At 38.4% G+C, this 23844-nt stretch overlaps 1 protein-coding gene across 5 annotated transcripts in view; it reads left to right on the top strand.

Annotated features, from left to right (window-relative positions):
- SETD3 (SET domain containing 3, actin N3(tau)-histidine methyltransferase) overlaps positions 1-23844 on the top strand; it is a 64822-nt gene that overhangs the window by 25766 nt on the left and 15212 nt on the right. For all 5 annotated transcript variants that reach the window (XR_012995952.1, XM_076345414.1, XM_076345416.1 and 2 more), the window contains exons 3-6: positions 1227-1319; positions 4602-4750; positions 5836-5908; positions 6428-6684. Coding sequence is in view for 4 of the 5 variants with exons in the window: in XM_076345414.1 (XP_076201529.1) it covers positions 1227-1319; positions 4602-4750; positions 5836-5908; positions 6428-6684 (572 nt within the window). In the remaining variant the exon portion in view is untranslated. The remainder of the gene's footprint in view (positions 1-1226; positions 1320-4601; positions 4751-5835; positions 5909-6427; positions 6685-23844) is intronic.

Here is a 23844-nt window from a genome sequence, read left to right as displayed (position 1 = left end):
GAAAGCAGCAATACAACTCAGTTCAATTGCACTGATATTTTTGTTGCTTAAGTAAAAATTTTGTTGTTGATTGGAAACTTTTTGTAGTGCTTAGTTCTTGTGTATAGACCAAAAGTTGTTTCACTTGTTGAGGAACTTGGAACTTATCCATTATTTCTAGTAAATATGAAAAGCAGAGCATAATTTCATACGATGATGCTAAAATACTGTTCACTTTTTCTACTGTCATTAGTAACTGTGCTGAGCTACACTTCTTGTTGAAACACAAGTCCAAATTTTCATATCCTGGACACATCTAAATGTTGCGTTAGAAAAATTAGAATTCTTCTTTAGCATTGCTCACAAAGAAGAGACAAGGAGTTGGCAGAGCAGTTTGATGCTTATGCTACAATTGGCCTCTGCTTTGCTACCAAAAATAAAACGTAGATCTAATTTTCTAAGCAAAGACGAGTATCAGCTGTTCTTTTTGTCAAGCTTCCATATTTTATTAAACACAAAGATTTTTCATATCAGTTGAGCAAGGTAATCTTCAGCTGTCCACTTGGATTTATGCAGCTTAGATCAAGAAATCCACACACTGGCATTTAGAATGTTGTCAGAGATGCTGTGGATATAATCTAAAGCTAAAGCTTGCCTAAGTATTCCTTTGCTTGTCCTTCCAGTACACATGCATCTATGAAAACAATATTGACTAGGCAGGTCAAATATATGTACCAGCAAATTTCTCAATTACTTAAGGTAAGCTCTGTGCTCTTATCATCTGCTTTCATTACAGCAAGAATGAGGGCAAGCAGGCTAATGTAAACAGAGTGTTTTGCTTGGATTATTGAAAACAGAGACTTTTTTTTGTTTGTTTGTCTTATCTGAGAGACTATCTACTTAATGGTCTGGTTGCTTACCTTTTTTTCTTCCTAGCTTTTTAAACATTTGGAATTTCTTAAATCTGAAAGAATATTAAGAAAAAAAAGAAAATAAAATAACTTGAGGCAAGTTATACTGTGAAAATTTTAAAAGTGTCTAATAATTACAGTTCAAAGAATGGGATATTTATAACAATGGAGATTATAGTGTTTCCCATGTAAACATGTTTGAAGGACAAGTAATACTAAGGTTCAGTTAAAGTTGCTGTGAAAGCATGACCTTTTCTCTGATGTTAAAATATAAATATATATATACACACACACTCTCTTTATTAAAACATTTTTATTTGGCATTTTTATTTCCAGAATGCAGCAGTCCTACCCCAGGTCCTGGTAAGGAATGGGAAGAATATGTACAGATTCGTTCACTTGTTGAGAAAATTCGCAAAAAGCAAAAAGGTAAATGTGAAAGACTGTAAGATAAGGGTGGCTCAGAGTATTGATTTGCCTAAAGAATTGTCTGTTGACAGCTAAAAGGAATATTTGTTGTCATTACTATATAAATATTATGCAATCCTATTATTATGGGATAAAAATCTTAATTCTCTGACATGCAGTTGCTTTTTACGCTTGCAAGTGTTTCTGAAATATTCTGGTGGGCATGACCACTGGCATTAAGCATTTTAATACTTATAATTCTGAGTTAATATCACAGACAGGTGATCCTGTGATAATTCTGTTCGATAAGTAGAAAAAAGAGCTTGAGATTGTGATGAGATGACAATCTGAAGGACTAGAAGTAAAAATCCTTTGAGAATAATAGGCCTTTTTGATTCCTGATTGCATAGTCTCCCCCTCTGCCTCTATAAATCTGAACATTTTAAATTTGATTTTATAACTATTTTATTTTAACCTGAACACTTTACTGGACATGGAAACAGTTTCAGCAATTCAACATCATGACATTAAATTATGACAAAATAAAAATATATAAATGCACAAAATAAATACATCAGCTAATAAATCTATATGCTATAAATCAAGCACATAATTAAAATGAAGAAATACTTATGGTACCACAGTTAATATGGAGTTTTATTGCCAATATTCCTAAGTTTAAGGTATGCTTATTTTTCAGATTAGAACAGTTTTCCTCTGGTATGTTCTACAACAACTCACTGTTGTTGATACTTTATTTTCATATTAGCTTTGTTTTTATTTGGAGGTATGCTCTAAAAAATGCTTTTTTGTGTACTTTTAGGAAAATTAACCTTTTTTTATGGCTGTTGTATTTTAATGGCAGGGAAATAACAATTATTTCTTCTCTGATATTTACATGGTGATAACAAAAAAGCCAGACTGCATTTAAAATGGCGCTTGAGTGGTTCATGTACTTGCTTGAAAAAGCAAAGGCTGTACTTAAAGGCTTGGAATGTCCTTTTCACACCTGTTTTTAATAATTTTGACTAACGCATCAGAATCTTATTTCATAAAGGACTTTTAAACCTCTGAACATCAGTTATTGGCAGAGGGCATATGGAAGAATAAATGATACTGTTTTGAGTGACTGCATCCTGTAGCTCTGTAGAGGTGAACTTGATTCATTGTTTTGCTGTCCTATGGCTTCTATGAACGTGTGGTACATGTCTTGGTTTTTATGATGTAATACATATGTTACGGTAAAATGTAATTCAGGTTAACAAGAACAGAGTTAGTGCTGGGGTTGGGCTGTTCACTATATCTTTCTTCTGTGCCAGAAAGATCGAAACATTCATGGGGAAAATGGCTGCTGGCAGAAGTGGTAGAATTAGTATAACCGTATTATGTTAATAGGACATATTTTTTACCTTGAAAGATGCAAAACCTACTAAGCACAGCACTGTTGACATACAAATGGCTTTTAATGTAGCATTTTTACATACATAGTGAGTATGAATAGTATGGTGTCTTTAAAAACTAAACTAGTTTTTAATGGAACGTAGTAATTTATACTACATAGTTTTCTAGCTTAATAAGAGCTTTAAACAATTAGTAAAGGAAGTATAAATTGCTTTTGGGAACGCTAAGATGTACAAATGACTATATATTGCCTAAAGTGTCATACTTTGTGCTTTTCTTGAATAGAACACTGGGTTGCATAATGTGAACTAAAATGATCTTGATTATAGAAAACTCTTAATTTGAAACTGAATATTTTTACTTCCTAAAATTTTTTCTTGTTTGACTCATTAGCAAAATTTTAAATAAAGCTAATTTTTCAGTATAGATTTTAATCAGTATAGTATTTCAAACTATATTTTGTTCAGTATAAAAATAAATTGTTCCCCAATAGTGCTTGTAATTTAAAGGAGCTGCTTTTCTCTTTAATTTGGAAAAATGTGGGAAGTATTGGACCACATCATATATGAGGAACAGAGGCAGAATTTCAGAGATGCTTAGAGAATGGTTCCAAATACAAGCTGGATGTTAAAAGCTTCCAGTAGCCTTATACAGTAGTCAATGCTGGAAATCAAAAGAGCAAAGTCCTAGACAGTATAAACACCTATCAAGTTCTGCAGAAGCTATGCAACTAGTCTTATTAGATTTGTGAGGCCTTAGCTCTGAATATATTCCACAGAAAATAGCATACTGAAGGGACTATGAAATAAAGGAGAAATGCTAGCTTGTTTTTTTTAAAAAAAAGCCAAAACACTGTGCACCACATTCTCGTTGCATTCAAAAAAATACTTTATCAATATCAAGTTTTTATACTGCATCATCAAAGACTATAGTTTTAGATGATACTTGCACTTTTATGTTAACTGCAGATTTGATTGGTTCTGGGGCTTGAAATGCGTGATTTGGAGGCGGGGAAGATTTCAAATACACTAATGCTACTTTCTTAAATACATCTTTAGATTAAAAGGTTAATAATATCTCTGTATGTAAGCAACTTGCTGATGACATTTTGTCACTCATAAAATGGCCTGAGCATTTCAGGGGTGTTTGGACACTTTTAATGTGATCTGACACTAGAGTTTGGGTTGAAGAGAACACAGAGGCAAAGAGGTACAGAAAAGCTGGCAGAGTATAGCTGGGAACCATAATGCATAGGTTCAAATCAGATGAAGGTTAAGGAGAAAGCTGAGGAAATGAATGAGAGTTGCGATTTCACTAGTGGACCACATGCCTGTTGGAGAAGCCAAGTGTAAAAATGTGGACGAGCTTTGTGATGTCAGAAGGATGACCAGACCTTAGTTATTTTAGTAGATCCTTGTGCTACAGGAGAAAGCAACTGCCTTGTATGTGAGAGAAGGAGCCTGAGATCTGCTTATCATAATTTCCAGTGCCGAATAAATGAAATTGCAGCTTGCCTCTCAAATTCCTCCTTGGGTCTGTATTAACATGTTGTGGTGATTGCATTTATCATCAGTATTAAGCTGGGAAATATTTTTGCTCAGCTTATTTAACAGGGAAAGAGGAGGGGAGCTTCATATTTCATCACAGCTCAGTTTAGGTGGTTGTGTTTTTAAGATGACTGGTAAGCCAATTTGGCAGAATATTTAAGTTGACAAAAATTGGGTATGACATTTGTATGCTGTTGAGTAACACTTAACAAAGACCAGTTCTGACTCAGCTACTTCAAAGTAGAACTGCTGTGGGATAGCAGATAGCTTTTTACATATGCTTTTATATTGAACTTCCTTATCTTTCTAGATCCTCTTATTTCTCCATTTGTTTTTTAATAAATTTTGTATATAGGTTTGTCTGTTGTCTTTGATGGAAAAAGAGATGACTATTTCCCTGAATTGATAAGGTGGGCAACTGAAAATGGAGCATCCACAGAGGGTTTTGAAATAGCTAACTTTGAAGAGGAGGGGTTTGGTTTGAAAGCAACAAGAGAGATAAAGGTGAGCATGTGAACATTTGACTTAGATTAGAAAATCGTGTTTGGAATGTAGCTGCAGAGCTCTGAAACACTCACCACCTTCCCTTTCCTCTTTTGACTGCTTATGAAACTGCTGTTCTGAAACGCTCTCAGCTCTGTGTACTTGAGAAATAAAATTGTTGATAAAATTTAGTATTATTTTTGATGACTATTGGTTAGTACTGTGAATTTTTAATCAGTCTTTTTTTTTCTTTATGTTGCCTATACTCTTTACATAATCACCAGAGTACTCTACCCCATTGATGTATCCCTCTCTTCCATGTTTTCTAACTACTTAGTCACATCTCTCTCTTCTTTCATGTCCCTTCTTTTAAAGCACTGGTCTTTTTGCCTCAGAAAGAGTTATGCAATACTTATTTTCCAGTGAAAATGAAAAAAACAAAATTACCTGATAATTATAAAGAATATCTTTTGATCATCAGGTCAGGAATATAGACACACACAGTTAGATAACAGTTAAAAGGTAAGCATTCAAGATTGCCTCTTTCCATTCCCATTTTACAGATGGGAAACAGCTTTGAAGAACAATCAGCTGTTGTAGAAAGAATATTAGAAAATGAGCATATTATATTAATTTTAGGGCTTTGGTAGCACATGGTTAATAAGGCTACTTATTTTACTTATTTTTTACTGGTTGGTAAAAATCCTGAACAGTTCTTCTAAAATAAGAATGGACAATGTGAAAAAACCTCGACTGGGAGAAAATATTTGATCACGTAATTAATAGCAATATAATGTATCTGGTAGTTTTGAGGTTGTGTGGGCAATCTACACATTAGCAGTTCCAAACTGAAGCACTTTATTTTGTAAACTTAAGTGTCTTTATTTTAAGCTTTGTGTAATGCAGATTGGAACATTTGGTTACCGCAATATGAAGCATAGCATGTTTGTTTAATTTGCAGTGGAAGAGAAGGAAGAATATTGATTCAGAATAATTTAAAAAAAAAAAAAGAAAAAACCTGTAATTTAAAGACGATGTATATTTGAGACACTTGGCATATCATATAAATGCTAACTGACCATCTATGCATTTTTTCCTTTCTGTAGGCTGAAGAATTGTTTCTATGGGTTCCTAGAAAACTGTTGATGACAGTTGAGTCAGCTAAAAATTCAGTATTAGGTAAGAGCTTAAGGAAGTTCTTAAGCAAGAAGTTGATATGTATGGGATCATTCAGTAGGAGACTTTCTTTTTTTAGCTGATCTCCTTTATTACAGGACTTGCTTATCATGTCGACCATCAGGTTTGGAATACCTAGAAGCTTGAAGTGTCAGTGGAAAGAATTTAATTTTCCTCTTTGTTTCTGGCTGAGCACACTCGATATCTCCAGAAGTGTGTGTGTTATTTTGAACACATCATGTAGCTTGTATAACACTTGGAGATAAAATGTTCTGAGGTACTGAGAGTATTGTTCTAGTTTCTTCATGACTTACATCATGCAATTGTACATGAGGCATTTACTGTGTCAAATAACTTGCAGCATAATACAATGTGGGCAGCTAAATATTTTAGAAACCTGAAAAACTTTTTTTTTGTTGAAAATTCTTACATGTTATCTCATCATGTTCATTTAAAGTGAACATAGGATTATATTTTCCATGGACAATTAATTTAGTGCCTCACCTTTCTGGATTAATTCAGGATCCCTGTATTCTCAAGATCGAATTCTTCAAGCCATGGGCAATATAACGTTGGCATTCCATCTTCTTTGTGAGCGAGCCAACCCCAGCTCTTTCTGGCTGCCCTACATCCAGACACTCCCCACTGAATATGATACTCCTCTCTATTTTGAAGAAGATGAAGTGCAGTATCTTCAGTCAACTCAGGCCATACATGATGTTTTTAGCCAATATAAAAATACAGCGCGACAGTATGCCTATTTCTACAAAGTTATTCAGGTAAGCATCTTAAATGTAGCATATAGTATATGTTGTTCTCATGATGATTGTTGAGGAAGGTGTGAAAATAGTGATGCTAAATAATAGAGCAAGTGTATTACTCTTAGAGGTTTGAACCATTAAAGCAATTTCCTGCTGTTTTTTGAACTGCTGTTAAAATTTGGCAGTTCAGTAGGCTTATGAATATGTAAGAATGTATTTAGTTGATTGAGAGGAGTGATTACTGCCCTTTGTTTGGCATTGGGTGAGGCTTCATCTGGAATACTGTACAGTTTTGGGCCCACCAGTACAAGAGATGTTGATAAACTGGAATGAGATCAGGGGAGGGCTATTAAGATGTCATTTGCTTCAGCCCTTCATCCATACAAGGAGAGACTGAGGGAGCTGGATTTGTTTATTCTGAGGAAAAGGAGATAAGGGATGATCCAATTATTGCTTTCAACTTGCTACTGGTAGCCAAACTCCAGAAGTTTGCCTGTGGGAAGCTGGGCTAGGTGACCTGCAGAGATCTACAACCTATGCCTCTATGACTCTTTGAAAAATGTATAATTTGCAGTAAACAAAGTAAAATTATAATGGTTAATTGACATAGAATAAAACCATTGTATATGTTGTATTTCCAATGACCATGGATTACCTATTGTTTTCTATTCTATTTAACATAATTATTTTGATTGCTTTCAAATACAAAGATAAACCCATCTGGTAACAATTTGAGTATGGGGAGGCTTGAGAAGGGTGAACTTTTCATCATGTTCTGAAGTAATGATTTAAATTGAGTTTCTAAGATAGAATTGTTACTCTGACTGATGTCTAGACATAATTGATGTTGTAAGCGAACGGTGATGTGTTGTTGTCACGGTAGTGCTCAATCTCCAAACATCCAAAGCTTTTTGTGGCACAATCTGTGTAAAAAGCATGAGACTCTATGTGCTGAATTTCCACAATTGTGTGATCTAGGGACTTTTTTTTTTTGGCCATAGGAGAGGTCAGAAGACATTAAGCAATTCTATTCTCCTTTAACGTTATCAGAGTTCCAAAGCTTTTCTATTAACTGTTTTAAGTCAACAAAAGTTAAATTATTTTGCATAGCTGTTTGGTGTTTGAAGAACTTCATGTTTCAGACAAGGTGTCAATATACCAAGTATAAGGAGGGATACACTTTGAAAACTAAAGTCATTGAAAATATTGGGTGAAAACCAAAGAAGATGCACCTCATTTTGAGGCAAGGAGTAGGGTAGGAACAATGGCTTTAATATCAGGAAGGAACAAAATTCTTCCTTCCAGGTGTCACAATTCAGGAAACGATAGTTTAGCCAACTCTCTTTTCTTGCCATGTGCTATTCTAGGCTGCCAGTCCACACTTGACCTTCCAGCTTTTCACTTTTTTTCTCAAAGTATACTGCCTGAGCAAACAGAACTCCTAAATTTTATTTCTTTAGAATATCTTTTTACCCCTAAATAGTTCTACTGTTTTTAAAGAGTTACTAGCAGAATATTGTGTAACATTATCCAATTCTTCCAACTGCTATTCATGTTGTTGCAGTACTTAATCAGATAGCTAAGCTATCACTATGACTAGTTCCATCATTTTCATTGACTAATCCTGCACTAGGCGTATTATGTGAGAGGTTATGTGGTCACAACATTAATTAAAACCCCCCTGAAATACAGTTTTACAGAGAAATGAGATCTGGAATGAAACCCTGGATGTTGACTGCCATGTGTCCAGTATTTCAGAACCGCTTGTCAGTGATTGATGAATACATGTAAAATGATATCAAAGTGATACAAGCACAACTGAAGAATTTATGTAAAATGCAGTGGTGTAACATCAATTGAAGCATGAGATATCTGTTATGTGAGAAGCAACTTAAATGTTTGACAAAAACATTTTTTGTTTATGAAAGTTTCATGTGGCACGTAATCTGCTTAAGGATGGCAAATACACGCTATTTCTCTTATTGTCTCTTAAAACTAATCAAAGATCATTTGTGTAGCATTTAAGCTAATGTGGTCAAAAGAATGTTTCACTAAAAAATAATTTATATTCTGCATGAAGGTCCATGCTGTTGACTGTTAAGAAAGGCTACAGTTTGAGCAAAGAAAGACTGTCTTTAGAACCCCAGTGATGGTGATGTGCTGTACATGGTAACAAGCCTTTAATATTCTGCACTGTTAAATTTTCTGTTTTACATTTGCAATTCTATGGAAGCTGATATGGCAACTCATGGAGAAAGACTTCTCAGTCTGATCTTGTTGAGACTGATTCAGTTCAGTTTGATCTGCAGCAATGGGAAACCTGTGTGGAAATAGTGTTTAAATAAATGGCTATCTTCTCTTTGAGCTTTATATTAGTATACCCAAGAAAGTGTTTAGTATTGTACTGTTGCCTTCTGTATGAACTGTTAAAATGTAGGTTCTGGTCACTTGTGGTCAGAAATCTAGACCAGATTTTTTTTTTTGTTGTTCTCCTGACAAATGCTTTTATTGCTTGTTTTATGTTCTTATATAATACAGCTGTTGTTTCATGTTGAAAGTGAGCATGAAGGTAGATCAGGTAGGAATCATTTGCTTTATTTACTTGTTCTTTGGAGAATGAGTGGTAATAAAGATTAGGTAAATCTTAGGTGTGTTCTGCTTGTTTGGTGCCATGCTTCAGCACTGCCACATAACTGCAATTTCAGCTGAACGTTTCTTTACAAGTATTCAGTAAATGTCACATTAGGAAGATATATAATTTCAGCTGGCTCCAGGAGTGCCAAGTGAATGTACTGGGTACCTATTATTAATGCTTTTAATGAAAACTCATGGAAAAGTTTTAAAACTCTTTGATTTCTGTTTCTGCTCTCAAAAATAAGAGCTTGTAATTTATGAAATGGTGGAGGAAAAAAGTTCATAGAGGAAAAAAAAGCCTCTTGCTTCCCTACAACAAAGTACCATTTTTCATTATTCAGAAAAGCTGAAATGAATTTTAGTATCATCTTGCATGCACTCATATCATTTTATGAACAAAGTTGACCCACAAAATACTGGTGCTAAGGGTAATTCATGAGCATATGGAAGAGGAAAGAAGAGGTGGGGAGAGAAAAATTCATCATGTAAATGAAAAAAAGCAAAGCAAAACCACTTTCCTATTAAAGAAGGCAGTGTACTCTGCAATCTTTATGAAAGTGAATGTTAGATTTTTGTATACCATGATTTCATTCAGTACTACTACTGCTTTAGCATAAGTGTTTTGGTGAAAGCTGTCCTGTATAACCAGGAATTTGATATTGCTTCAGGTATGCAGACTAATATTTTCAAAAATTTACAAATACACTTTTTGTAATACAAAAATCATATAACTGCATTTACTTTCTTGATAGCTATTCTACTGCAGAAAGTAAAACTAGTAGCATCTTGAAATAAAAGGTGTTTTGTTTGAAGACACTGAAAAAGGGAATATTTTGTGCAGGCAAAATATTTTAATTCCTTTGCAGCATTTTTAGTCTGCAAAATGTTTCTAATGACTGGGGGAATAAAAGGGTTAACAAATAATTTCTTCAAATGCTTCATTTTCTTTACAAATAGGATTGCTAGACTGTTATTAAAATAATTTGGCTTCTGATAGGTGTGCAGTTTTAAACGTTGTTTGACAAGTGCTGGTCTGTTTTATTTCCCTAGCTTCTCCATAAGGGTGGCTTTCTCAGAATGCTGCAGTTCTAACTCTTTCTCCAAGTGCTTAGTCTGGATACACATGAAGAATGGGCAGATTTATGAATTTCACAGCTGTTGCAAGCTAAACTGTAGTCTGGTTTGATAAGCAGAAACAGGTGGGATGTTGAGTAGACAAAAATAAACCCTTGAGCATGTTAGCCAGGCTCTATAAACCATACTGACACCTTTCTAAACATATGTAATTTGATAACTAAAAAATAGTTAAAAGTTCTTACAGATGTACGTTAAAGGTGTATTTGGCCTCTGCATTGCTATCAAAATACAGCGAATGGTCAAAAGAGTACTTTCATTGCAGCAGACTTGTAGTTTGCAAGATGTTTTTGTAGTTTGTTCCAAAGAGAAATTTTGTGAACTGCAGGTTTTCTCTTCCCCTGGAAGGTATGCGTGTGACTTCCATTAACATTTATGGGCATTGCACGCCTACCGAAGGGTGAACAGAGCCCAAATATTTATGGCTTAATGTTAAATTTTTTTTTTGTACACTGAAATGTTGTCTAATAGGCACAAGAGGGAGCCATATAGTTTACAGACATTCACAGTGAGATTATATTCCTAAAGAAAATGCAACCAAGTTTGAACCTTTTTTAAAAGAATATGCAGTAGTCTTCATGTTTGACTTTCAGTTGCACCTGCGTGCCTGTTTGTAGTCTACTACAGAGAAGTTTTTTTAAATCAAAACAAAGCATCAAGACAAGGAGTGCTCTTAGAGAAGGTGGAAGTGCCTAAACTCTATTTACATTTTGGACACTATGGGTCTGAAGCGGTGCTGTATCTTTTCCCCAGGTATAGTAAAGGCTGTTATTACCTGCCTTACTAAAAGACAGTTTTATGATAATTTTAGTTAACTGTTAAAATCTTTGAAGTGGTAATTCTGAAACCAGCAGAGCCCATCAGCTGGCCATAGCTTTTGCCATGGTAGCCAGCTGTATGCATTCAGTGACACTCTACGTGTAAGTAGTACCTGTATGTAGCTTCCTCTCACGTGCTGGAAAAAGGATCAGTTTTGCAGAACTGTCCAGGATGGCAGTTTGGCATTGATTTAGACAGTGTTTTCAGCCTGTAGTCTCTGGACCACTGGGGGATTGCAGATTTTTCTGAAGGGCACCAGCAAGCTAGCTATCTGTAAAAAACACAATATGGATGACATTGTAGTGGGCGTCTGCTATAGGCTACCTGATCAGGAGGAAGGAAGGAGTGGATGAGGCCTTCTACAGACAGCTAGAAACAGCCTCACATTTGCAGGCCCTGGTCCTCATGGGAGTCTTCAACCACTCAATATCTGTTAAAGGGACAACATAGCAGGGTATAAGCAATCCAGGAAGTTCGTGGAGGGCATCGATGACAACTTCCTGACCCAAGCAATAGAGGTGCCAATGAGGAGAGGTGCTATTCGCATTCATGGACATCATACTTACAAACAAGGAAGGGTTTGTTGGGGATGTGAAGGTTGAAGACAGCCTTGGCTGCAATGACCATGAGATGGTGGAGTTCAGGATCCTGAGAGGAGGGAGCAGAGCAAAAAGCAAGGTCAAAATGCTGTGGACTTCAGGAGAGCAGTATTGGCCTCTTCACGGATCTGCTTGGAAGAGTCCCATGGGATAAGGCTGTGGAGGGAAGAGGGACCCAAGAAAGAAAACATGGTTAATATCGAAGGATAACCTCCTCCAAGTTCAAGAGCAGTCCATCCCAATGAGCAGGAAGTCAGGCAAAAATACGAGGAGGCCTGCATGGATGAAAAAGGAGATCCTGGCAACACTCAAACACAAAAAGTAAGCATACAGAGGGTGGAAGTAGGGACAGGTAACCTGGGAGGAATACAGAGACATTGTCCAATCATCCAGGGATGAGGTTAGGAAAGCTAAAGCCCAGCAGGAATTGAACCTGGCAAGGGATGTCAAAGGCAACCAAAAGGGCTTCTATAAGTACACAGGTGACAAAAGGAAGACTAGGGAAAATGTGGGCCTGCTGCTGAATGGGGCAGGGGACCTGGTGACACAGAACGTGGGAAAAGCTGAGGTACCGAATGCCTTCTTTGCCTCAGTCTTTACTAGCAAGACTGGCCTTCAGGTATCCCAGGTCCCAGACACCAGGAGGGAAAGGCTGGAGCAATGAAGATGTACCCTTGGTGGAAGAGGATCAGGTCAGGGAATAATTAACCAAACCAGACATACACAAGTCCATGGGCCCTGATGGGATGCACCCACAAGTGCTGAGGGTGCTGGCCGATGTTATTGTGAGGTGACACACACCTGAGGGACAGGATGCCATCCAGAGGGAACTGGGCAAGCTTGAGAAGTGGGCCCGTGTGAACCTCATGAGGTTCAATAAGGCCAAGTGCAAGGTCCTGCCCCTGGGTCGGGGCAACCCCCGGTATGAATACAGGCTGGGGGATGAAGGGATTGAGAGCAGCCCTGCCGAGAAGGACTTGAGGGTGCTGGTGGATGAAAAGCTGGACATGAGCCAGCAATGTGCGCTCACAGCCCAGAAGGCCAACCGTATCCTGGGCTGCATCAAAAGAAGCATGGCCAGCAGGTTGAGCGAGGTGATTCTGCCCCTCTACTCTGCTCTGGTGAGACCCCACCTGGAGTACTACGTCCAGCTCTGGAGCTCTCAGCATAAGAAAGACACGGACCTGTTGGAGCGAGTCCAGAAGAGGGCCACGAAAATGATCAGGGGGATGGAACACCTCTCCTGTGAAGAAAGGCTGAGAGAGTTGGGGTTGTTCAGCCTAGAGAAGAGAAGGCTTTGGGGAGACCTTATTGCAGCCTGTCAGTACTTAAAGGGGGCTTATAAAAAAGATGGCGGCAAACTTTTTAGCAGGGCCTGTTGCAACAGGACAAGGGGGAATGGCTTTAAACTAAAGGGGGGTAGATTTAGGCTAGATATAAGGAAGAAATTTTTTACGCTGAGGATGGTGAGGCACTGGCACAGGTTGCCCAGAGAGGTGGTGGATGCCCCATCCCTGGAAACATTCCAGGTCAGGTTGGACGGGGCTCTGAGCAACCTGATGTAGTTGAAGCTGTCCCTGCCCACGGCAGGGGGGTTGGACTAAATGACCTTTAGAGGTCCCTTCCAACCCAAAGTATTCTGTGACTCTCAGTGATCTTTGAGTGATCGTGATGATTAGAAGAGGTGCCTGAGGACTGGAAGAAAGCAAATGCCACTCCTATACTCAGGAAGGAGGACCCAGGAAACTACAAGCCTGTCAGCCTCACTTCGATCCCTGGCAAGGTGCCATCCAGCGGGACCTTGACAGGCTGGAGAAATGGGCTGACAGTTGAAGTTCAACAAGAAGTGCAAAGTCCTGCACCTGGGGTGGAATAATCCCATGAATATGTTGGGGGCCAAGTTGAACATGAGCCGGCAATGTGCCCTTGCAGCAAAAAGGGCCAATGGCATCCTGGGCTGTATTAGGAGTGCTGTCAGCATGTTGAGGGAGGTGATCCTTCCCCTCTACTCAGCACTGGTAAGGCCACACCCAGAGTACTGTGTCCAGTGCTGGGCTCCCCAGTACAAGAGAGATCGGTAAGTAAGAATTTTAGAATTAAACCAAATGGAGAAAGCAAAGTCACCTGTTTAAGTAACATTTTAGCAAGTACATTTAATTTTCTCTGACTCAGTTTTATGTTTCTTTGCTAAGTTAATGAGCAAATACTTGCAAATGCTTTCTTTGCCTTCTGTCAAGCTACTGTAACTCAAGAAGGCAGAAGTTGCCCCATGAATCACACCTTTTTTTTTTTTTTTTTAATAGAATCTATTTGGTAGAAGTCATTAATACTTTTAGATAGTGTCCGTAGTCTGGTTTGTATCCAGTGTTGCACAGGAACACTCTTATACCAGTTTTCTGACTAGTGTGTATTGACACCTGGACAGTGCTTGTGAAAGTGTTACTGTAGTCCCATTGTGAATAAAATCCTTGCAGTAATCTATCCAAAGATGTTTTGATCTGTTTGTGTGCCCTATTGGACAGAGAACTTAATTTCCTGGAGGCTGTAATCCCTTTTGATCAGATACTAAATTTGATTTATTATTCATATAAAATTTGACTAATTGATTTAGCGTGAATGAAATTCTAAAATCCAGTTATTAGCTGTTGGGCACTGGAATATCATTTTAGTTAGGATGTTTTAACACATTAAGTTCTAAATCTCAAAATAATATTATAGCATCTTTAAAGTCTGGTATCACATTTGACTCTTCAATATTGGGTATATTAGGTGAGATTTCACATCTCTAGCTTAATTTTAACACCAATTTTTGAAGTTGTGATGATACTTTCAATATGACTTACGCTGCTCTTAGGTTATTTTTCTGTACTGTTTCTCATCTATCCTATTCCAATAAGCATATGATTTTCCAGGTCAGCGTGAAGTAGAATGTCTGGTGTCTCTCTGTACTTGGCTTTAAGATACCTTCATTTAACTTTCATATGCTAAATAATGTTTGAGTGGAATGCAGACAAGTATACTGCTTTTTAAAACACTCTAAACTGTTCAAATGTTTGGAAGTTGTTTATTATTTTTAAGTTGATATAATAGAGAATATTTTAATGCTTCTAAAGTGCTCAACCAATATGCAGTCCAAAGCAAATGTATTTGGAAGCAGAATGCAGTTTTGATCACGTACCAGGTAGGTCCTTAGGGTTCTCGGTTTTCCCCCCTACTTGATTTATACTCATTGGCATGCCATTCAAATAGCTTTTTTCAGAAGTGATGTCAGTGACACTGTAAAAAATGGGTGGAAGAAGGATGGCACAGTTGTAAACCTTATAAAATCTTTCTTTTTTGTTTATTTGTCTACTATATATGTCACCTTAAGGAGAGATTTAAAATTCCATTGAGTGGGCAGTTACAAAGGTAAAATAGTGTTGCTATTTAATTTGCTTTGTCTGAATTTCAACGCCTGAGTTGTTCTGCTTGATCAATAATAAATCAATAGGCAGTTAATAATGGAATATATTTACGCCTTTCTGTTTTTCCTCTCTGTGAGGGACAAAATATTGTATTAATCTGTTTTGCTGGCAGCAAACTGAAGATTGACTGTATGCTTGTACTGTGCCACTTAGTGTATCTACCGTAAGGTAGTTTAGACTTCTCAAACATGCGCCAAATTCCTGATTTTTGTGTCACTTCTGGTATATCCCACCCCCGGCTATGATGACAGCAACGGCAGATCCTGGGGCTTCGTTGGGCCATTCCTGTGGCTGCCTCTCTCCATCACAGAAGCAGCTACAGGCTTCGCTGGGTTGTGTCTGTCCGCCTCAGACAAATGAAGAGCTCAAGTCCTTGCGTGGGTAGGAGGTCTGCTGCCTTCTTCCCCCGTTCCTTCCTTGCCTTCCACAGGAACACGGCGACAGCTCTGGGCTTGGAGCCAGCCGGACACAGGAGGAGGTGTTTGGCTGTTCGGGCAGCATTTGCTCCTCAAACAGCTGTTCCCTATCTCCTCCAAGGAAAAGGTGGCAGGCCATATGGAGGCATCCTGTGGTCCAGATTCAGCTGATGGGCGCCAGTTGGACTGTGCTGGCCTAGATTGAAATACAGGCACGTCCCACTTGGTGTCTGCTATTTCTTAGAGTCAGAATATTTTAAAGTTGGAGGAGGACAGACAGGATAAAACATGTCTTTCACTTTAAATATAGATGTTATCTTTCTTTGGACATTCATTGTTAAGATCTCCTAATCAGTAGGTTTTAATTTATTTTATATTCTGAATGGTTTGGATTCTGTTATACTAGCCTAAATGCCCTCTTTCCTCTAGAGAAACAGAGATGTACTTCAAAGCGTATATGCCAGTGCTAAACAAAATTTGTGTCTGCACAGTTTAAACCACGTTTGGGAGGAATAATACGTTCTCTTGTTAGTATTATGGGCTTTTAAAGCATTTTTTTGGAAGATAGGGTTCTCAACCACTTTCCTAGTTGAGAATGCAGACAAGCATCTGTTTTTACAGCCAACAGAGTGGAGAGGGTTTTTTGTTTGCTTTTCTGTTAGTTGCTTTTATTTTTATTTTTTAACTGAGTTGCACTTTCTGGGGCAGTTGAGTTTATCCCCAGAGATGATGTCTGTGTCTTCTGTGGAAGTGGGTGCCTCAGCAGACATCAGGAGATCATCATGCACTTACAAGTATACTTTCTCATATAAAGTTTGTACTTATTGTGCAGATTTAATATTTTTCCTGATATAACAGCAGTTACAAATGTTCCATAAATTTAAAATATGATAACAAGCTGATGTTTCTTAGAATGGAATACTCAAAGGATGTATTCTTTAAGCACTGCAAAATTATACAGGGGACTTATCTTTGTTAAAATTAGTAATTTAACTAAATTACAAAGTGGATTATCCTCTTCAGTCAGACCCAATGCTAATACTCCACACAGTAGGAGATTGATATGTTGCTAAGTAAACCAAAGTTTATTTTCTTGTACTATGGTTTGAATGAGAGTTGAAGAGGAAGCGGTAAGTTTTTAGTTTTGGATGTGTGTGCGCTATAGTCCCAGTACATCTGGTTCTGGGACTTACCATGCCCCGCGTGCCATGCCGGTTGTGCAGTGCGGTACCTTGGTTATAAGATGATCATGATCCAAGCTTCCACCTAAGTGGCTCCTGGTATGATTTATCTGTAACCTTGAGTAGTTGATTCACAGGTAACAAAACTTTGGCCATACTGCATAATATTAATGCTTGTTAGGAAATTCTTTGGATGTGGAGTGGTTGTGAATAGGAAATACTATCCCTGTCCTTTTAAAGCAGTTCACTTCAGGCTTTCCATCTTTGTGGCTTGTGATTCACTGAATTAATAGTAGAGTTGTGTGATGAATTTGTGTATGAACATAGTGCACATGTTGCACTAAACAAAATGATCAAGGTAAACCTTGTACCTCAGGAAGACCCCGAAGAGTAAATGATAGGTCCTAGTATGCAGGCATTGACCTTTGCAAGGAAACTCCTTACTGTAGCTATCTTACAGTACCTGTGTGAATGAAGTACTATGGACTGACCCTATCAATGTAAGGCTAAACATATACACTTAACTCCTATTTCATGAAGAGATTTACCACAGGAGATAATGGACCTAGTGTGTCTTTCTGTTACGTGAACGGGGATGGGAAGGACTGGGGAGGCTGTCTTATTGCAAAACATGTCCCGTCTCAGGCCAGCTTGCTTCTCCCGCTTCATCTGTTCAGCCCTTAGTGGGGCTGTATTCAGCTCTAACTGATTTTGTTGAAAGGACAGCAAAAGGTATAGAAAACTTGGTCACTAATTTAAATGTCATATCTGAGTGCCTTCTTTTCTGGGAAAGATTAGTATTTTAGAATTCTGTATATTAAGAAGTATTCTGTAAATGGAGTGATCAAGAAGTAGATGTTAAAAAGTCCATCACTGTCTTGCCTCTATTTAATAAAGGAGATGCCACAGGGTTGTAGGCAGGGTACTTGTTTGCAGTGAGTTCAAAATTATTTCTGTGTACTCCGTCAGCCAAATGCTGATGTCCACTTTGCATGTGAAGTGGGGTTGTCAGTCCTTCAGACCCTTGAGTTAGTAGTTGATGCCATGGTTTGAGTTGTCTGTTGTGCCACTGCAGTCTCATTAACTAAGAACAATTTTTGCAGGTAGAAGGTACAGAAAAAGGGACTGTGCAGTTAAATTCCATTGCACCAGAAGGAGTCATTTCACTCTGCTTCCGCTGCATGAATCCCCTAATAGTCTGGAACAGTGCTTTCTTGTGTATATTGGCAGAAAGTAAATAAAAATTGCTGGCATAAAGAATAAGCAAGAATGTTATTTAGATTTAATAAGTTTCAATCCTGTGGTACCATTTTAATTTTAAGATTTGTTCTGTTAGGTTTTGCAAAGTGGGATGATCTTTCTTCCATTAGAAAAGTCATATAACAGCACAGGTTTGTGGATGTAATTCCTAGTGCTTCATGAATTGGGCTGTTTGAAAATTCCAGAGCATGCCTCTGTAGTTATAAACTGTTATTACAAAGTAAAATAATCTTTGGCATTGCCCCTGTCCTGTACAGTGAACTGGCTTTCCCTTGTTACGTTTGGCAGCATATGTCCAATGGAAGAAGCGAATTCTTGTTTCCCTGTAGATCGCTAGGATCCTCCATTCTGAATTCTTTATTTTACTTAGCTTTAGGGCAGTTAAAGCCTCAGCAGCTCCACAGAGAGGAGTTTCTCTTCAAGGCTGCTGCTTCAAAGGATTTCCAGAGCTGGGAAAGGGACAGTAACCAGCAAATGCTGACAGATCTTCCTGCTTCTGGCCCGGAAAGTGTGTGTGTGGTGTGTGTGTTTGTGTTTTTGTACACCTACACATTGGCCTGAAACCATCAAGTAGCATCCAACAAGGCTCATAACGAAATCTCTCCATGTTAATGAGTACATTGGAAAGAAGGGAGAATCTGCAAAGAAGGGGAGGAAAAAAATTGTTTGGTCAAAAGGAACAAACCCTTGGGCTTTATGTTCAAACGAATGAAAGTTAACAAGGTGGAAGCTTGGACTGGTTTTGGCTGTAACTGTTTGAAGTACCCTTAGTGTTTTGGGGGCTGGGAGGGGGGTGGAGTGATGGCCTCAGTATAATCTCAACACTTGGTATGATGCTTTCCTGAGACAGAAATGGAGCTGTCTCTACTTAAGCGGTACACAAGAGTTTTTTGAGAATGTTGAAATCTGATTTAGTAATATTGAGGTAGTGATTGCCCACAACTTTGCTTTGGACTTATGAGTACTTGAAATATTCTTCACAGAAATCCAACCATCTCTGTGTCTACAAACTCAGGAAACCAACAAACACAAGGATTTTTTTTTCTTCTTTTTTTTTTTTTAGTTATATATTACAGTGGAGTAGTAGATTACTCCGATGGTCAGCTTATCTTAGCTGAGAGGTGGTGTCTTTAAAAAAAACCAACCCACTAACTTTTATCACATCCAGTGATTCAATTAATTTTTTTCTTACTCGGAGTATATAATGGCTAATGGTACGAAGGAATATACTAGCCAATATGACTTCACACCAAAATAAATCAATTCTTTTCAGGACATCTAGTACCATAGATATGAACACAAATTTAACACTGTGTAAACTTTTGTACTTTTTTAACTTACTCAGACATTTTATTGCATGTTACAGTAGTAGGACTTGTACTTTGCATCACTTGGTAAACAAACAAATATTAAGCTAATTTTAATGGAAGTTCCTTGTCAAGATTAGGAGCTCTGATAAATGAGCTTTGACATTTTGTGATTGAATGGGGTAAGGGGTTAGTGCCTCTAATAGTCTGGCCACTCTTTTACAGGAGGGTAATGCCCTTGTAGGCTGGATAGCAGAAGTGAAGGTTATGATGGCTTCTCAGCTGGAAAGGCACCCACCCTTTCTACAATTGAAGCCTTCATGCTGTCCAAATAAAAACAAGCCTTCTCAAAAGTGGGGGAGTCCTCTAGCATGTAGTTGATAAGACTTGAGAATCATTATCTTGTGATGTCCATCCAAAAATAGGATGGAGAAATTATTAGTGCTAAAGGCCCCTACGCAGGCATCAGGAGTTGTGCTTTCTTGTGAGACATTGAACGTGAGACACAAACCACTGGATATTACTGCTTCCAGAAAGAGAAAAATGTCTGAAAGTGTCTTTTTTCCCTCCCCCCCCCCCTCCAGCCTTTTCTCTGGTTGCCATACTGAGTAACTGGCTTCTAGTCTGATAGTGTTTTAGGTGACTAGAATAACAGTCTGTCTCTTTCCGCAGTGGCTGCAGACAATCTGGCAGCAATCACTGTTACTTTTTAATATTTCTGGTTATTTTGAGATATCCTCCAAATGTCTCAAAGAAGGCTTGGAACACTGAAGGGGAAGAAGCATTTTTTTTTTATTTTTTTTTTTAGGAATAGCAGTATCAGGAGGAAAATGAAATTCAGCATGCCACTATTTGTTTTTGCAGTGGTCATCACCCTGATTGCCAGCTCTGACAATATTTTCACAGAAAGGGTAACTAAATAGATGGTATTTGTTCTTTATAATAACTCTTTCAGTAGAATGTCAGGACCTGCATCTAAATGAATACATTCACATTTTCATGTTCCCATTTTTTATTTAAAGCTTCCCCTCCTAACTTTCTGAAACTACTTCATACAGACTTGATAAGTTAAAATTAGGGTTTGTGTAGTGGATAATGTCACATTTCAAAGCTAATCTGTAGAGACCTAGCTGCGTGAACCTGTAAAAGCTAGATCTGATTTTTTTTTTACGTATTAAGTGTTTGTTTAGTTTAAATATGTCTGTATCTTTTTTGATCAGCCTGAGCAATTTGCATGCTGTGCAGCAGTCATCTTCTATACTTTATTAAATATCTGTCAATTATAAATATCAAGGTTTTACATTAATGTCAAGATAGTACATCAAAAATTCATGGAATATGTGACTTTTTTCAAGGGTATTTAATACTTAATGCATTTGTGTCATTTTTCTTTCTAGATATATTGACAGGTTTTATTAAGTGTTTGTTAGGGAGATTTCATTTTTACCAAGGGACTATAAAGAGAAGCTGCATACTAAATCAATTTTTTAATCAGAATATTGTTCTTTTTTGTGTGTCTTCAGATTCTTGTAATCTATAGGGTTTTTAACTTACGTAGTAAAATAGTCCAAGTCAGAAATCTAACATGATCAAATATGCTGACGTATCTTAACTTTGAAATAGCTACTAGAATATCGTACCACGGGATGTTATAAATATGGTAATGATGTACACTGGGATTTTATTCTGCCTTGTGTCTTTTAAGACTATGTATTTTGTCCTTTATTGTAATTTACTAGTGGTTTTATGTGAACTATGTCTGGATGGTCTCCATATAGGGGCAGTCCCTAAGTTTCACAGATTTACAAATGGGGAGGGTTACAGAGCCTTTGGTGGCATCCAGAATCTTTCCCATGGGTTGCGTGTTCAAGCTGACTCGTTACAGAGGGGGCTACTTATGTCAAATGAACAATTAACCTCACAGCAATCTGCTGGTTTAATACAGATCTTTCTCACGGAGAGGACAATGGCAGCATGTCTGTATCTTGCTTCCTATAGGTATTTGCTCCGAGTTAGGGTTGAGCGTGTTGGCTGGCCGCTCCCTGTATGGAGCGTTAGTAGGAACTGTGGACATGCATTGCGTTTAGTCTGTAAAAATCACTTTTACACTTCGTAGTCGCTGTAGTGCCTTTTTACTTTTAGTGCGTTACGACCATAGTAATTACTGCCGTTTGCAGAATAACTTATTGCGTTGAAAGTGCTTGTTTGGGAAGAGGGAGGAAGCCGAAAAGGGCAGAGGGGAAGGACAGGGGTTATCTATTTGCATACCCGGGGTCTTTCTCCTGCGATAAACTTGCCAGACCCTCAGTTTGAAGTCAGGCAGCGTTCATTTGCACTAAAGGTAAGTTATCCAAAGGTAGGACTTCAGAATGCTGGAACGGTACCTCAGGGCCGCCAGGGAGGAGCTTCATTTTGGCTTTGTGTTTCTCGCCCTCCCAAGCCGGGGGAGAAGGGCAGCACGGCTCGAGGAGGCGTCGGCTGCTGGGCCGGGGCCGGGGCCGGGGCCGGGGCCGGGGCCGGGCGGCGGCGCGCAGGCCGCGGCGGCACCGGCAGGTGGCAGTGCCGGCCCGTGCGGGCTGCGCGGGGCCGCGGCACCGCCGGCCACTCGGCCGCGGCAGCGGCGCGGCCTCTTCGCGGGCGGGCGGGGAACGCGCCGGGAGATGCGGTTTGGGAGCAGCGGAGCTAAGCGGGGCTTGCTTTCGCGCAAGTTAAGCGCGTGGTCTGCGAAGAACCGGAACGGTGACGGTCCGGGTTTTTAAGGGATCCCAACGTCTCCGTTCGTGTAAAATACCTTCTTTAAAACTTCAGGTGCGGAATGGGATTCCGACTTCTCACAACCAATAGTAATGTAACAGATGAAAATGTTACAAAATTTTTAAAGTGAAACCGATAGGCTTGTGTGTCTCGCTGTCGGTGTTGACTTGCCCTGCTTAGTTTATCAAGCTACTGTAAAACAGGTTAATGATGCTAGCAATAAAAGTCAAAACTAAATTGTCATAAAGAAGTAATATAGGGCGGTGTTTGTTTTTAAGAATTGTTATTTCCAGTTGAAGGCTACGTTCTTTTCTGGAATCGAGTCTGAACTGTTCTACTGCAGTGAAGATACCTCCTGAGATTTATTGGTTTGGGTTTCAGTTCTGGTTTTGTGCTGAATGTTTTTGCGAGAAGAAATAACTCTGTAAAATGTGTTGCTGCAACTAAATGCGAGGGAATTTGTTCTTCAGTGACCATATCTATCATCGACGTGAATGAAAAATCATATGGAAACGTAGGGTGCTTTAAAAAGAAAAAAAGAAATGAGAGAAGGGGCAGCAGTGGCTGGAATTCGCTTCTGTCATGTTTCAGAGAAAGTCCATCCAAAGGGTTAACTGGAGGGGCTGAGGGAGAACAGACACCTGGGACCTCACACCCAATTGGCACTCTTTTGTAATATATAATTTGCCTAAAATTGCGCACTGAGCACAAGCTTTTGTTTTGTAATTGATTTACGGTTTGAGCCACTTTTACCTCATCCCCTACTGTCCTGCACACAGTGCCAGCAAGTACATTACAGTGAGAAATGATAAATTACCATGCACTTGTGATGCTAATGCATCAAGAGTAAAAAACTGCATACTACATGGAGCTTCATGCATTAAGAGTGTTGCAAAGATAGAGCTATGCAAAAAATCGTTTGTATCTTCTGAAATAACCGTTTGATCATTTACTTCAGTTCATCTCTGAGACCCAATTGAACCTGAAGATTAAAATTTGTGCTATCATGGCTTTCCATTTATGAATTGGGACAGAGTTCTGAAGAAAGTGTGCGAGTGTGGGCTTTAAGCTACCTGTATTTTTGAAACTTTTAATAAGTTAATTGATCAGAAAAGTAACAGGTATTACAGCTTCTTAAAGCCTTTTTAAAATCTAAATATTGTGCTTGTTAATGACAGCTACGTTGTATGCATTCTCAAATGGCATTGCTCCACTTTTAGATGGGAGTGTGTGTAGATGACTTAATGTAGGTACTATCTAATTGATGTTTGTCACCAAAACTATTTAAATGTCTTAATCTGTTTTATTTCGGAGGTGTAGTGCACCTCATACTGAATAAAACCTTTACAGGTATCGAGGAAAAATTGAAAATCTTGTATGTATAATTTTTACTTGCATTTGTGAAATACCTTACTGATATCCCAGAGAAAAGGAAAAATGTGGAAGTTAGTGAAACCTAATATGTGCTTATTGTCTGATTTCTTTCCCCCACCCTGCACCACAGACTGGGTTTTTGTTTCACCTTCACATACTCAGTCCACCTTAAATTTTCTATTTTTGTACGATGTCTGTGGGTTCCAGTCTTGAAATATGAAGAAACAGATTTATGG

The sequence above is a fragment of the Aptenodytes patagonicus genome, chromosome 7 (genome assembly GCF_965638725.1).
Source record: "Aptenodytes patagonicus chromosome 7, bAptPat1.pri.cur, whole genome shotgun sequence".
In the NCBI taxonomy this organism is placed as follows: Eukaryota; Metazoa; Chordata; class Aves; order Sphenisciformes; family Spheniscidae; genus Aptenodytes; species Aptenodytes patagonicus.
The sequence above is the reverse complement of the archived record's forward strand: the minus strand, read 5'-3'. Positions and strand labels throughout refer to the sequence as shown.